General features: G+C 33.0%; 1 protein-coding gene across 1 annotated transcript; it reads right to left on the bottom strand.

The window, feature by feature from the left end:
- Position 1: 1 nt before the first annotated feature.
- On the bottom strand, positions 2–7300 carry LOC6039452 (dynein regulatory complex subunit 2). The gene is made up of 5 exons (XM_038261376.1): positions 7169–7300; positions 6860–7112; positions 6705–6802; positions 6515–6640; positions 2–793 (listed from the first exon to the last, which is right to left on the bottom strand). The coding sequence occupies exons 1-5, from the start codon at positions 7298–7300 to the stop codon at positions 62–64; spliced, it is 1341 nt and encodes a 446-aa protein (XP_038117304.1). The 3' UTR covers positions 2–61.
- Between the last annotated feature and the right edge of the window lie 8567 nt (positions 7301–15867).

Raw genomic sequence — 15867 nt, 5'->3', positions numbered from 1 at the left:
ACATTTGATTTATTTGAACAGACCTTGACCCAACATTCCAAACCTCAAAATTATTGATCAATCACTCAACCCCCCTCACCACCGGCTTCAACGCGTTCAAATTTGCTTCAGGTCCCCCACCAGTCACCTGGCAAAACTGTTTAAACTGCCGTTGCAACTCGGCATTGTTCTCCGCAAGCTTGTCCCTTTCCTCCCTCAGCAGTACATTAATGGCCGTCACCCGATTGATCTTGTCGAAAAAGAACTCAAACTCTGCGACCTGCCCCGCGTCCCCCACATGCCCTTGATCGATCCGCTTCTTGAAGTAATCACGATCATCAACGCACTCCAACTTGGCGCAAGTCTGAGCCAACCTTAATATCTGCTTCCCACGTTCCACCAGCTGATTCAGGTGTTTTTGCACGTGGAACACCTCCCCGGCCAACGCTTTCATACGCTCCATGTGCTGCACTTCTAGTTTCTTCATCTCGCGCTTGTGCGTATCGATGTCATTCTCGAGGTTTCGCTTGAGCAGCCGTTTTGTGATGATCTTGCGCGTGCCGGCCACCTCAACCTGGATGATTCGTTTGTTCAACAGTTTGATCGAGCCGTTGAGTTCGCGAATTTTGGCGCGGTTCGACTCGATGATTCTGCCCGAGACGAGGTCCACTTCGTACAGGTTCCGGAATGCTTTCTCCTTTTCCGGGTGGAGGATCTTGGTGAAGTATTCCTGGGCCACGGTTTGGATGTCTCCGTGGAGTGCTTCCAGCTGAGCGGTTTTTCGGTCGCGGAGACGATCGCGGCGCTCGATGTGCTGGATTTGGTAATAAACGAAAGCTGAATGATATTTGTGATATGGAATGGTGATTTTTGCCACTTGTTTTTGAAGCAAATTTCAAAAATATTAAAAAGAAGGTCGAAGTAGGTCGCGTAATAGGAAGGTCGCAAAATTTTCGCTCGCGTCATTTTTGATGAAAAAAAAAATATTTTCAGTTAAAATTAATGAAGATTTCTTTATTCAAAGTCGTCGGTTACGTTCCGTCCCGTGGTCCCTCGCGTATCGTTAAATCTCCGATGAAGAGGAGGAATGTCCCCCATCAATTGAAATACTGTTTTCAATAGAGGAAAAGTTTGTGGATAAAAATCAGCTGGGTCCCGTGTAGCAAAAGCTTTAAAAAGAATTTTCCGTGTGTTTTACGCAGTGCCAGTTGGAACCGTTTTGGCACTAGTTCTAGAAAATGTAGTATTGTGGTCAGCAGCATCATGAATGGCATGTTCCGTGAAGTGAGGACAAACTCCGTTCGGAAACGGGGCCGAGAATGGATTCGGGGACATAATGGCATTCCGAGGGCCATGACCAGAGTGGGTTCTGAACTGAAGTAATTGCCTGGCTGCCCTCTAAAATATCAAGGATTTAGCTGAGGAGGCAAGTTTGCTGCGCAAATGATTTCGAGTCATGAAGACCAGTTCTAGAAGAAACGCAAGCCATCATCGAGGAATTCGGTGAGATCAGTCCATTTTAAATCCTCATCAGACCAAATCTTAACTGAACTTGCATTCACATTCTCTGCCCACAACTTGCTCTCCATCTGCCATGACTTTTCTTATTCCTAATTTTCAGTTCTAATTTTGCTTCTTCCTACCATCTGTTTCTTTTATGTCATTGTGAGGGGATCATCGATCCATCCGCATTGACATACTATCTTTCATTTTTCTTCTTGTCTTTCCTTACATTTTCTCTTTTTTCACACTTACTACCAGTCTTTGTGAGGGGATACTGAGCTCGATTTGCTCTCCATCCGCATTGACCTTTTCTCATCTATGATTTTCCTTTTTATCAGTAGTTAGAATCAAAGCCGGGGATCGGGGAGGGAGCATCAGGGCAGTGGACAGTATGCTGTAATGGCGGAGACTGGATGTGGATAGTGGAAGACCAGAACTACGTCACAAGGGGAAAATGGTTTAGTAATTGTACAATTCTTAAGGATTGTCCAATTACTACATCTATTGACTTCTGTCAGTCTCCAGCTGTCTGCCGCGCCCTTTTAGGCCCCCAGCAGGGTGCGAGCCCTGTTTTTCAGCTTTGTCAGATTTCTTTCGGAGTTATTGGAGGTTACTGTCGGAAGGAGATTCTTTCCCCTGAGGACACCGTGAGTGATTTTGCTTGTTCGCGTCCAACCACCCCCTTTTGGCCCTTCATACGACAGTAATTTGAAGATACTCCCTTTAAGTCTGAGCCACTGTAATTCTAGGCAACCGCTACATAGGTCATCCTTGTGGCCCTGTTGGTTATCAAATCAAATCAAATCAAAATCAAATCAAATCAAATCAAATTTCAAAAATATTAAAAAAATTACTAACAGTAGTATTCTAGGTGGATTTCCTTTGACCAAAGGAGCCATTCTGCATAATTTGGTATCCAAAACAAGTATCTATAAAATTTTGGCAGTTATCCCTACAAAAAGACATGAAATGAGACATTTTCTAATCGATTTGGTGCACAGAAAAAAATAATGTAAATTTGGAAGCTGTAACTTTGGAAGGTTGAATATTACCTCTTTTATGATGTAATTTTACCTCAATTTAGACTGAAAAAGTGACATTAAACCAGAAAAGTGGAAAAATTACACATTTCCAGAGGTAAAATTACACCTTTTTTTCTGACATAAAAGATGTACCCCTGCCCAGATGTAATATAACCATGATTTTTTTTTTCTGTGTGTCTCAGGCCAATTTTTATGTACCTATTGATTGAAATGTTCACCCAACAAAAAAAAACATTTAAAGTCTAAATAAAGTAAAACAGCCCACCATTTTTAAATGTCGATATGTCAGCAACTAATAGTCCGATTTTCAATGGTAATATATGAAACATTTGTGAAATTTTCCTATCTTTTTAAAAACAATATTTTCAAAATTTTCAAAACAAGACTAACATTTTAAAAGGGCGTAATATTGAATGTTTGACCCTTTTGAAATGTTAGTCTTGGTTAAAATTTTTTGAAAATATTGTTTTCGAAAAGATCGGAAAATTTCACAAATGTTTCATATATTATCATTGAAAATCGGACCATTAGTTGCTGAGATATCGACATTAGAAAATGGTGGGTTGTTTGGGTGAGACTTAGAAAACATCAATTTTCCTGTTTTTAAACCTTTGCATTGCAATATCTCAGCAACCCAAGATCGCTTCGCTTCGCTAGGAGACGGTGATATTAGCGGATTGCAGACTGGATTTTCACCATGTGATGTGATGATTGTCTAAGCCCAAGTTGCCTAGGAATCGATAATTAGGAATAGAACCAATTCTACCTGAACCAGATTGCTTTGATCGTTATGCTTTGATCGTTTCTTTCCCGACTGACACTTGATCGCTGGCTGTGGCATAGACGAATAAAAATTTGAATGATTGGGTTTAGTCGTCAACTTGCTGCGATCTGATTATAATTTTCCCCATTTAACACCAGCAGTCATGGGCTGTTACAATCATCGTCTGCACTCTTGACGAATGACAGCTAGTCGTGGCAATTTGAGAATAAAGATTATTCTCAGCAGTCTTATTCGTGAGGTGTAACAGGCAGCGATTAATCGCCAAATTAATCATAGTCGTCGGATTTTCAACACTGGTTTCGCTTGGAGTTGGACGGTTTTTGGGAAGGTGAATGGTCTGAGGAGCCACCCTAGGCGAGTGGTAACGACCTTTGGCATTGTTGTTCGAATTCTTCGTGTGTTCTCATTTCTAATGGGAATGCTTACAATTCTTCTCATCTCTTATTGGATGAATTCTATCAGTCACCCAGGCTATTTATAGCGAGGTAATGTAGGTTCATTTCAAATGCGTCTGCATGCACCCAATGCAATGCATTCTTGTATGTTCTGATAAGTCCTACTCAAGCTACCAATGCTCCACGATAAAGTGGAAAGCATTTTGCTTGCCAATCCTAAGGACAGGGGATCTAACCCCGCCGTGAGCTTCATGTTTTTTCATTAATTTCTAAATTCAATGAGTCCAGAACTTTCTCGTTGGGAGCAGATGGGTTTCGAACCCAGCACCATTCGCTTATAAAGCGAACACCGTAACCATTCAGCCACGACCGCTCCCCTATCTCAAAAACCCAAGATCGTATCAACAAAGTCCGAAAAAGCAAAATATAGAGAATTTTCTCAGCTTTTCAAAAATATTTTTTCCAAAAGTGTGCAAACATGTGCACTATTTTAAAAAAATGAAAAACTGCGACGATTTTCAAAAAAGTTACCAAAAATGGATTTATCTTGAAAACGGTGCACTTTATCAAAATTTCACTATAGTACTTTTTGATTGCAAATTTGATTTTACATCGAAAATTGAAGTTGAAAATTTCAAATTCAAATTCAAATTCGGTTTTATTGGTGAATAATCAAGATACAATAAGTTCTTTTGAGGTACAAAACAGAGTTTTGGAGTTCCTTACAGCTGTGTGTTACATCATAATCCATTTTGGAACAGTTATTGCTTGTAAATAAAGGTGTTACCAAGAGTAAGAAAAATTTAAAAAAAAAACTTACTGAACTTGCTAGGAAAAGGGGATAGAAATAGAGAAAGCTTAAAACTAGATCACAGTTTTTTATCCTTTATAGATGTGCTTAATCATTAATTCCCCGAGGGCTAGAAATTGCTCCGCCTTGTTACGGCAGCTCCGAAACCGCGTCATCAACTCCCCCGCGAGAGCAAAGAACTCCGGCAGGGTAAAGTTGAAAATTTTTTGCGACCAATATTTTGATTTTTTGAAAAAAATCAGTATTTATTAAAAAAGATTTTTTGCACAACCTGAAAATTTCTGAAAAGTTGGCATTTTATGTCCTCTAAAACATATCAAAAAATAAAAAAAATTAAAAATAGTGTTTTTTTGCAAATCAAGTTTTAGTGATAAAGAGTTAAATAAAAAAATCACCAATTTTTTTTTACCTTGTATCATTTTTTTTTCCAGTGTAGTCCGTATCCATACATACAACTTTGCAGATGCAGATTTTTGAATTTTCAAACATCATTTTTGTATGGACAGCTGCCAAATTTGTATGGAAAATTATATGGACAAACTAATGATGCAAAATGGCTGCTTTGGGCATACCGAAGCCACCAAAAAAGTTTCAGTCGGATTAAAAAATACAAAAAATAAAATTGAAGAAAAAAGACTGATTTCGTAGAGAATTGCTCAGTTTGCTATTTTTGCACATGGGACATTTATGTGAACATGGGCAGCATAGTGATTGATGTTGCAAATTTTGGTTTAGGAGATATGATTTTTGAAAAATAATCATGTTTTTTGGATAATATCGAAATTATGATATTAAAAAACATATCAATTTTTCATCCTTTTCAAAAGTTTAATCATTTTTCAACTATTATCCGAAATATCGTAAAGCCGTTGAAAATATTTTTCAAAGCTACTGTAAAAAACATTTAAAGTCTAAATAAGTTATCAAAATTTTCACCTTTTTTAAATCTTAATTTTTTTATTTGGATGAAAATTTATCCATGCATTCTCTATGTCAAAAGAAACAATTTTTCATCATTTGTTTTTCAATACAATTTTAAATGCTGTTAGTTTTTGAAATTTTGTACCTTGAGAAGGAATTTTGTTATCGATTTGATGTCTTCGGCAAAGTTGAAGGTTATTATTAGGACTTTGAGAAAAAATAGTTACACGGAAAAATCAGGTTTTTTCAATTTGCTTTGTATCACAAAAAGTTATATTTTCAATATATGGTGGAATTAAAAAAAAACATCTTGCCATAGTAATTGAAGGTGCAAAATTTGGTTTAAGAGATATGATTTTTTGAAGAAAACATGTTTTTTTTTTGTAAATCATCGAAAATATGAAACTAGGAAAATTATCTACTTACAATCCTTTTCAAAAGTAATGCTCGATTTTATAATTTGAATTTTTTTTAATTAAAACGATCAGAAAATTTTAAAATAATCATTATCGGACCAATTGAACCATAGTTGACTCTAAAAACATCAATTGTTTTTATTCATTTCATTTTATCATAATATTTTTGAGAGCCCGTATCTCCAAAACGAAAAGAACAATCTAAATATTTCTCAGACGAATTTTCAAGGAATTTCCTCCGTTATAAAAATTATTAGGAAATTAGCATTCACGTTCACTATTTATAAAAATTTAAAACAATCAAACTTTTTTCTTAAAATCAAACTAAAATTGGTTTTAACTTGAAAACGTCGCACTTTTTTGAACATATTGCCAGAAAACAAAATTTTAAATATAAATGGTGGTGATGAAATATTCAAAGAATTGAATTTGGTAATGGAACAGACAAACTACTACTCAAATTGGACTTAAATAGGGTTACTCAAATTTAATGTAAAAAGCGAAAAAATAAAAATAAACGTATTTCTGTTTGTTTCTGTTTCGATTATCCGAAATTTCTAAGAAACCCTCTTCAGATAATCGAAACTTCGGATAACCGAGGCTTTTGATAATCGAGTCTAGATTGTAAATAAAATTTAAACCATTCAAGTTTTTCCACTCACCGTGTTGATGCAATCGTCGTTTTTCTTGATAAACTCAACACTATCGTCCATAAGCCCTTGTTCCATCTCTTCCTCAAGCGAGATCAAAGCACCTTCCATTTTTTCAACGCACTCGTTGGCCTGACTCTGCGAAAGTGAGAAAAAAAGTGTTATCTCTTTATTGATGTAGATTTAGTTTTCCAGTGAGTACTAATTTCATAACAACTTCTTGTCGAAAGTCATCCAAACGATCTTCGCGGTCTTCAACGTACTCCTTGGCCAAATTTGTTACGAAATATTGATGCATTTCTTAAAGATAAATAATTGTATTACAGTGACGATTATTCAAACATTTCAGAAGAATACCCAAATAACAATTAATCAGCCTCTTGATTCGCTGCAAATTCCTCGAATAAATGTCCTCCATTTCATCCCTTTCCTCGAGCGTCCTGTCAATATACAGATTCTTCCGATCAAACACCATCTGCAGATTCTGTTTAATCTGCAACATCTCCTCCACCACGTCGGCCAGCCTAACATCCGAGCACATCCGTTCCCAGTCCTGAAAGACGCGCCCTTCCGTCTCCTTCGCAAAATTTTGCTCCCGCTTCAGATGATCCTGCGAAAATCCGGATCAAAAACTCATCCTCAAAAAATAGACAAAAAAGTAAATACCCTCTGGCACTTCTTCCGCAACTCGTCGGCGGCCGCCCGTTTGGCGCGGAGCTTTTCGAGCTTTCGAAGCTTTTTCAGCTCGGCCTTGGTTGGCACGGGCTGATCGTCCGCGATCGTGGCATGTTTTTCCATGTCCGGTCAGGAGGCAGTCGTGACACGAACACGAGTCAAGAGCGACAGCTTGTTTGACGGGGTCTAATGAGCTTGTTCCGCTCACACCCAGCCTGCTTTAGTTTGTAAGTTGGCGAGAGAAGGAAAAATGCTTGGAAAATGAAAAATGTAGTGCTTTTTGCTGTTGGTTTCTTTCATACAAGAGTTGGAATATATGGCTTACATTAGTTTCATCGTTTTATGCTTCTGGTTATGGTGTGTACTTGAAGCGTATGACATATTTGTGGGTGTGTCCAACAGAGCAATTATTATTAGTTATTTATTCACTGAAGTTGACCATGTTTGGGTCGGGCAAAACGGATTATCGAATAGTGTTGAATTCGAGTTTGAAATCAGAAGTAAAAATAATTGGAAACAGATAATTTCAGTTTTTTTTTTTTGAAGATTGGACCAAATTTTCATTTTTTTTTTTTGCTTTTTGGGTGTTTTTGAAACCTCCTTGAGTCAGGGAAATTAAAAAACACCCAATTGTTGTTTTGTTGTTTTGTTAGTTTTGTTAGTTTTGTTGTTTTGTTAGTTTTGTTAGTTTTGTTAGTTTTGTTAGTTTTGTTAGTTTTGTTAGTTTTGTTAGTTTTGTTAGTTTTGTTAGTTTTGTTAGTTTTGTTAGTTTTGTTAGTTTTGTTAGTTTTGTTAGTTTTGTTAGTTTTGTTAGTTTTGTTAGTTTTGTTAGTTTTGTTAGTTTTGTTAGTTTTGTTAGTTTTGTTAGTTTTGTTAGTTTTGTTAGTTTTGTTAGTTTTGTTATTTGTTAGTTTTTAGTTTTTAGTTTTTAGTTTTTAGTTTTTAGTTTTTAGTTTTTAGTTTTTAGTTTTTAGTTTTTAGTTTTTAGTTTTTAGTTTTTAGTTTTTAGTTTTTAGTTTTTAGTTTTTAGTTTTTAGTTTTTAGTTTTTAGTTTTTAGTTTTTAGTTTTTAGTTTTAGTTTTTAGTTTTTAGTTTTAGTTTTTAGTTTTTAGTTTTTAGTTTTTAGTTTTTAGTTTTTAGTTTTTAGTTTTTAGTTTTTAGTTTTTAGTTTTTAGTTTTTAGTTTTAGTTTTTAGTTTTTAGTTTTTAGTTTTTAGTTTTTAGTTTTTAGTTTTTAGTTTTTAGTTTTTAGTTTTTAGTTTTTAGTTTTTAGTTTTTAGTTTTAGTTTTTAGTTTTTAGTTTTTAGTTTTTAGTTTTTAGTTTTTAGTTTTTAGTTTTTAGTTTTTAGTTTTTAGTTTTTAGTTTTTAGTTTTAGTTTTTAGTTTTAGTTTTTAGTTTTTAGTTTTTAGTTTTTAGTTTTAGTTTTTAGTTTTTAGTTTTTAGTTTTTAGTTTTTAGTTTTTAGTTTTTAGTTTTTAGTTTTTAGTTTTTAGTTTTTAGTTTTTAGTTTTTAGTTTTAGTTTTTAGTTTTTAGTTTTTAGTTTTTAGTTTAGTTTTAGTTTTTAGTTTTTAGTTTTTAGTTTTTAGTTTTTAGTTTTTAGTTTTAGTTTTTAGTTTTTAGTTTTTAGTTTTTAGTTTTTAGTTTTTAGTTTTATTTTAGTTTTAGTTTTTAGTTTTTAGTTTTTAGTTTTTAGTTTTTAGTTTTTAGTTTTAGTTTTTAGTTTTTAGTTTTTAGTTTTTAGTTTTTAGTTTTTAGTTTTTAGTTTTTAGTTTTTAGTTTTTAGTTTTTAGTTTTTAGTTTTTAGTTTTTAGTTTTTAGTTTTTAGTTTTTAGTTTTTAGTTTTAGTTTTTAGTTTTTAGTTTTTAGTTTTTAGTTTTTAGTTTTTAGTTTTTAGTTTTTAGTTTTTAGTTTTTAGTTTTTAGTTTTTAGTTTTTAGTTTTTAGTTTTTAGTTTTTAGTTTTTAGTTTTTAGTTTTTAGTTTTAGTTTTAGTTTTTAGTTTTTAGTTTTTAGTTTTTAGTTTTTAGTTTTTAGTTTTTAGTTTTTAGTTTTTAGTTTTTAGTTTTTAGTTTTAGTTTTTAGTTTTTAGTTTTTAGTTTTTAGTTTTTAGTTTTTAGTTTTTAGTTTTAGTTTTTAGTTTTTAGTTTTTAGTTTTTAGTTTTTAGTTTTTAGTTTTTAGTTTTTAGTTTTTAGTTTTTAGTTTTTAGTTTTAGTTTTAGTTTTTAGTTTTTAGTTTTTAGTTTTTAGTTTTAGTTTTTAGTTTTTAGTTTTTAGTTTTAGTTTTTAGTTTTTAGTTTTTAGTTTTTAGTTTTTAGTTTTTAGTTTTTAGTTTTTAGTTTTTAGTTTTTAGTTTTAGTTTTTAGTTTTTAGTTTTTAGTTTTTAGTTTTTAGTTTTTAGTTTTAGTTTTAGTTTTTAGTTTTAGTTTTTAGTTTTTAGTTTTTAGTTTTAGTTTTTAGTTTTTAGTTTTTAGTTTTTAGTTTTTAGTTTTTAGTTTTTAGTTTTTAGTTTTAGTTTTTAGTTTTTAGTTTTTAGTTTTAGTTTTTAGTTTTTAGTTTTTAGTTTTAGTTTTTAGTTTTTAGTTTTTAGTTTTTAGTTTTTAGTTTTTAGTTTTAGTTTTTAGTTTTTAGTTTTTAGTTTTTAGTTTTTAGTTTTAGTTTTTAGTTTTAGTTTTTAGTTTTTAGTTTTTAGTTTTTAGTTTTTAGTTTTTTTAGTTTTTAGTTTTTAGTTTTTAGTTTTTAGTTTTTAGTTTTTAGTTTTTAGTTTTTAGTTTTTAGTTTTTAGTTTTTAGTTTTTAGTTTTTAGTTTTTAGTTTTTCTTTAGTTTTTAGTTTTTAGTTTTAGTTTTTAGTTTTTAGTTTTTAGTTTTTAGTTTTAGTTTTTAGTTTTTAGTTTTAGTTTTTAGTTTTTAGTTTTTTTAGTTTTAGTTTTTAGTTTTAGTTTTAGTTTTTAGTTTTTAGTTTTTAGTTTTAGTTTTTAGTTTTAGTTTTTAGTTTTTAGTTTTTAGTTTTTAGTTTTTAGTTTTTAGTTTTTAGTTTTAGTTTTTAGTTTTTAGTTTTTAGTTTTTAGTTTTTAGTTTTTAGTTTTTAGTTTTAGTTTTTAGTTTTAGTTTTTAGTTTTTAGTTTTTAGTTTTTAGTTTTTAGTTTTTAGTTTTTAGTTTTTAGTTTTAGTTTTTAGTTTTAGTTTTTAGTTTTTAGTTTTTAGTTTTTAGTTTTAGTTTTTAGTTTTTAGTTTTTAGTTTTAGTTTTTAGTTTTTAGTTTTAGTTTTTAGTTTTTAGTTTTTAGTTTTTAGTTTTTAGTTTTTAGTTTTTAGTTATTAGTTTTTAGTTTTAGTTTTTAGTTTTAGTTTTTAGTTTTTAGTTTTTAGTTTTTAGTTTTTAGTTTTTAGTTTTTAGTTTTTAGTTTTTAGTTTTTAGTTTTTAGTTTTTAGTTTTTAGTTTTTAGTTTTTAGTTTTTAGTTTTTAGTTTTTAGTTTTTAGTTTTTAGTTTTTAGTTTTTAGTTTTTAGTTTTTAGTTTTTAGTTTTTAGTTTTTAGTTTTTAGTTTTTGAGTCCGTTTCGCGGTGCCTGTCCGTCGGGACGCATTTTTTTTTTTTCGCGTTCCGGTTTCGTCGATCGTCGTCGGTGTGTATTTCGGGTGAGTGCGTGCGCGTGTGTGTGAAGGTGCGGCTAGCTCTGGTTGTCACGATGACAGCAGAGCTGAGCCAGTCCGTTTCGCGGTGCCTGTCCGTCGGGACGCATTTTTTTTTTTTTTCGCGTTCCGGTTTCTTCGATCGTCGTCAGTGTGTTTTTCTCGTTAGTGATGTATTTGATACACATCACAGCCGGGAGTTCGATTTGCGATGCCTTTTCGTTGGGTCGCAAAATTTTTCGCGTCCGTCGCAGTGTGTTTTTCGTTTTTTTTCGCGTGCGTGTGTGCGTGTGAAGGTGCGGCTGGCTTTGACTGTCCCGATGATAGTCAGTTCGATTTGCGATGCCTTTTCGTCGGGTCGGTAAATTTTTCGCGTCCGTTGTCGATGTGCAACAACAACAAAACCCTATCATACCATTTCATCTCGATACATCGTAACTCGTCGTTCGCAAAGTTAATCAGTACCTCACTAAACATCAATCATTCAAAACTCGTGAAATCATCTCAAGTTAAAAATTACACTGTTTAACCCTTCAGTTTTAATTACAAATGATTTTGGTTCTATCTTTCCACAGCCGGCTGTCTAAGACTAGACCATTTCATTTAAAATTTAACAACAGATAAACGGAAATGTCTCATCCGCAGCCTCCGATTGCTTGCCTTGAGAATAATACAAAATACCGTTCAACAAACACTATGATTTTGGGTCGCATCATCATCTTCTATGATGAATCCTGACCAAACACCCTATCCTACTAACAAGTTTTCAGGTTCCTGGCGCTCGTGGGGTGTAAGCACAGAGTAAATCAGCTGCCCTAGTAGCAACCTGCGCTAACTAACATTCCCGTCCCTTAAAATCGAGGTCTACAAACTGACATGGCGGGCGCCGTTGGTGGCCAATGACTGTTACCTATTCGCAACTGATCTAGCTTTAGCAATCATGGTGTTTTATCTTTTCAGCGCATTCATACATGCTGTTGATAAGGGAAACACCACTAGATCGTCGAAGCCTATAATCAGTAGTGCTGAAAGGATATTACGGTTCTGTTCAGCAACGGAGGGGCAACCATGGGTGATCTCTCATGCTCATGCTCATGCTTTTAGTTTTTAGTTTTTAGTTTTTAGTTTTTAGTTTTTAGTTTTTAGTTTTCAGTTTTTAGTTTTTAGTTTTTAATTTAGTCCCCTTCACCCCTGTGTAAAATCCACTATCATCCAATGCTTAATCGCTTACATCCTTAGATTTACGTGTCCCCTCGCTGTGCAACACTTCTTTAGCCGGAACCCCCCCCCAGCAGCCACCAGTTTTTACGCCCAACACTCTAGACGCTCTTATCGTGGTCCCATCGCCGCTAGTGATTGGTAATTAATTTACTAATTATTCGTCGTCGAGCCGTCTGAAATTATGTGTTAGCTGCCAACCAAACCAAACCCTGCCTCGAACATCATCATTATCATCGTGACCGTCTCCCTCTCGGCTTAGCTGCACTATCTGATGCAAACTAATCCAGCTAGCTGTAAAAAAGGCTGCCCCGGCGTCGAGACTAAAAAAGCTGCGCCTCTATTTATAATACAGTCGTTGCCGGTTTTTGAGGAAGTGTGCCTCAATTAAACGTTGATAGGTTCGTCTGGCGGAACTCGCGCGCGGAAATGTATCAGCGCGTAGATCAAGTGTGCTAAAAACTAGTCTACCCGGCTTTTGGGGTGAAAGAGAGATTACCCAACCCGTTGAAGGGTTATGACTTGAAAGCTGTCATAGGCTTATCAAAATTTGAGAGATTTAAACAAACCGTATACTTTGCTGAGATGGATGCTCACTAGCATGAGAAATTTGCATTATTTCAAGTGAGCGATAATTACAATAAAAATGACGAGTCAACAATGCCAGACGGCCTAATCTTATCTAAAAATGACAAGGTGAGCTTCATGAAAAGTTGCAAAAATCCGCAATTGTAAAGCAGCACATTCAACTTTATTGCCAAATAAGTAGTGCCACCGTATATGACCACAGACAAGTAGACATGAATTCAATCTGGTAGTTTTTATGTTTAAACCACTCTGAAATATCAGATCTTCACCTCTGTTTGCCAGTGGTTTGATAGAGAAGATACTTATTTTAACAACCATCCCATGGGGCATGCAATTGGCGAAGGATCTTCACCACGATAAGAGTGAGACCGCACCATGGAACCACCAATTATGTAATTCGTGAGAGTTTGACAGAGCTAACCGGCAGAGAGAGAGAAAAAAATGAAGTCACTTGTGAAAAGTCGGTCACAATCTTATCTGGGTTTTGGCGGGAATCGATCTTTTTGGTGTTAGGGGTAGAAGTCAAATTCGAAATTTTCTATAATTCTGTTTTTTTTAAGCGCTAAGCACGACTTTGGTAAAAAATCTAGTATTTTATTTTATGTAAAAATGACAAATGTACACGAAGCTCCCCTATGCAAAATGTTGAAAGTGAAGCTACCCGAGCTTTTTCGCTAGATCTATTTTCACTGGATTATCAACAATTGTGTTGGCCAAAAAACTGGACGCTCTTTGGAATGCATCTCAGAAATGGTGTACAATAAATTAGGTTAGATCATCAGTAGTAGATTAGTGACCTGGTTAAGTCTAATCAGATTAAATTCAAAGTGAAATTGCCTACAAAATGTTATGTAACATATTTAAAGCTTACGAAAAACTAACTCATAAATACTTCAACTTTTAACAGTAAAACTTTTCAACCTAAACAATTTTGTAAGAAGGGGAAAAACATATTATTTGATTGGGCACCTAATGTTGACCCATCAACACTTTGGCATTGGATAAGATATGTAAAAGCATTTTTTTTATTGAAATGAAGTCTTGCAGTTTCCAATATTTTTTGAAGTACAGTCATCCCACATATTCGGAACACCCACAAATTCGGAACACTTTTATGATAATTTGTCAATAGCATGCCAAAAGTAGCTTTTCTGTCGACCTTGCTATTTTTAGAACCTTCATTTGGACATTATCTTGCTATTTCACTAGTAAAAGTAGTTCTTTTCGAACAAAAAACTCCATTCCAAACTAATTTGTCCAGAGCAGCAAAACACTGCCTCCAAATGGCCTGTTTCATAATTGTGGGATGTTATTGTGCCTCCCACAATTGTGGAACACCAGAATTTAACTGATATTTTCACAAAAAAGTTATCAAACCATGTATAAAACATCACTAAGCTTGAGTTTCATTGGTTTCAATGTGTGAAGTCATTATTTGGTAATAAATATGTACTCTTGGAGAGATCCAAAGTTTGTTTACATTAGTAAGAAAAAAGTGTTCCAAATTTGTGGATCTCAAGGGTCAAAGTAATTCTTCAAAAACTTCATATAAAAGTTAAAATTTGCAGATGTTCGATACAGCATTCGAAAGATCGCAAGAATAGCTTTCAAATGAAGGTAAAAGCGAATCATTAAGTTCAATTATAGATGTGCTATGATTTTTTGAGCATTGGCCGATCTGGAAACCGTTCCGAATATGTGGGATGACTGTATAAGTCCCTCGACTCTGACCAAAGTCAGAGCAGGGGAAATGCATTTGAGCTGGTTTTCTGTTGATGAAACTTAAATTTTCACTAAAATTGTGACGTTTTTCGAAAATCATTTTTTTTTTTGCCCTCGGATTATTAAGGTCGACTTTGAAGGGGGAGGGAGGGGGACATAAACTTTGAAAATATCTGCAACGGCCTTAAAAATAGGCAAATAGAAAGACATTTATTTCACTCATTTTTTTAACTTTATTTATAAATTTTAATTGTCAATTTACATACACAGTAAATTTTTTATAGAATTTCCTAGCAATATCAGTGATTTTCCAGTTCATTTTTTGAAGCTCAACTTTTGCAAAAAATACATTTTATAAATCGTCTCTCTTAAATAACAAAATACCACTTCAAAATAAAAATAAAAATCGAGTTTTGTGATAAAAAGTAAAAAAAAAAAGTTTTTTTTTTTCAAACCTGTACCAATTTTTACTCAAAAATCCTAATTTCAACCTAACCTACAATCTACAATTTTGCCGAACATACCAAATCGATACAAAAAATTATCTCTTCATTTGCTGGTTTATGTTTACATGTTTTATTAGAACTTTTGTATGGACAGCTCCCGAATGTGTATGGAGACATGTATAAATAACAAATGATACACAATAGATAACAGTTTTTTTTTTTCAAAATAAGGAAACAATGGTCACAGTTGATCTAAATAATAAATAAAAAAAATCAAAACAGCTGATTTTTTTGCGAAATCTAGAGAATTTCTCAAAACTGAAATTAAATTTAAAAAAGATGATTTTAAAAATACATAGCTAACTACATTGAAGAATTTTCAAATCAACTCAGATTTTCTTTTAGTTTGACAGCAAAAATCTTTGAAACGTTATATTTTGCAATTTTGGTGTTTTTTTAATACTCGTTACAAAAGGTAACAACCTCAAACATATTAAAAAACAACAAACAAAAGTTAGGCTAGTTGTTAATTAAAAAACCCCCAACATTGTGTGTAATGATGTTGCCTCAGTGAATACAATTTTAACATGATTTTTTAAAGCATTTCGATGTAAAATATTAATTAATTTTCTCTTTGTTTTTTGCTGTTCCATAAATTTCATAAACATTTTAAAAAACTAATACTTTAGACTTCATATGTTTTAAATACTTTAATCTGAAAATTAAAAAAAATAAGTTAGAATATTGTTTCCTCAAAAATGAACATATAATTAAAACATTTTTTTTTTTCAAATCATAAAAATGCGTTTGCACCTTGTCTTAAATATTATAAAGAAAATAGTTAGAGGAGGTTGAATAAAACGAGATGTTTTTGCAGTTTGCAGAGAAAAAAGCCTAAGTTCTCCGATCGGGCTCAAAATTTTTCTGGGGCTTCCTTGGCCAAAATAATTAGACCCGTATTTTTTTGTTTGGCCATTAGAGTGACTTACATCGTGCTAGGGTGGTTCGAAAAATGGAAATTATAGTCATGCCTCGGTTTAGCACCGCATATGGGGGATGCAAAACCGAGGCGTGCATAACCGAGGCACAGA

This window comes from Culex quinquefasciatus, chromosome 3 (assembly GCF_015732765.1).
Source record: "Culex quinquefasciatus strain JHB chromosome 3, VPISU_Cqui_1.0_pri_paternal, whole genome shotgun sequence".
Lineage (NCBI taxonomy): Eukaryota > Metazoa > Arthropoda > Insecta > Diptera > Culicidae > Culex > Culex quinquefasciatus.
The sequence above is the reverse complement of the archived record's forward strand: the minus strand, read 5'-3'. Positions and strand labels throughout refer to the sequence as shown.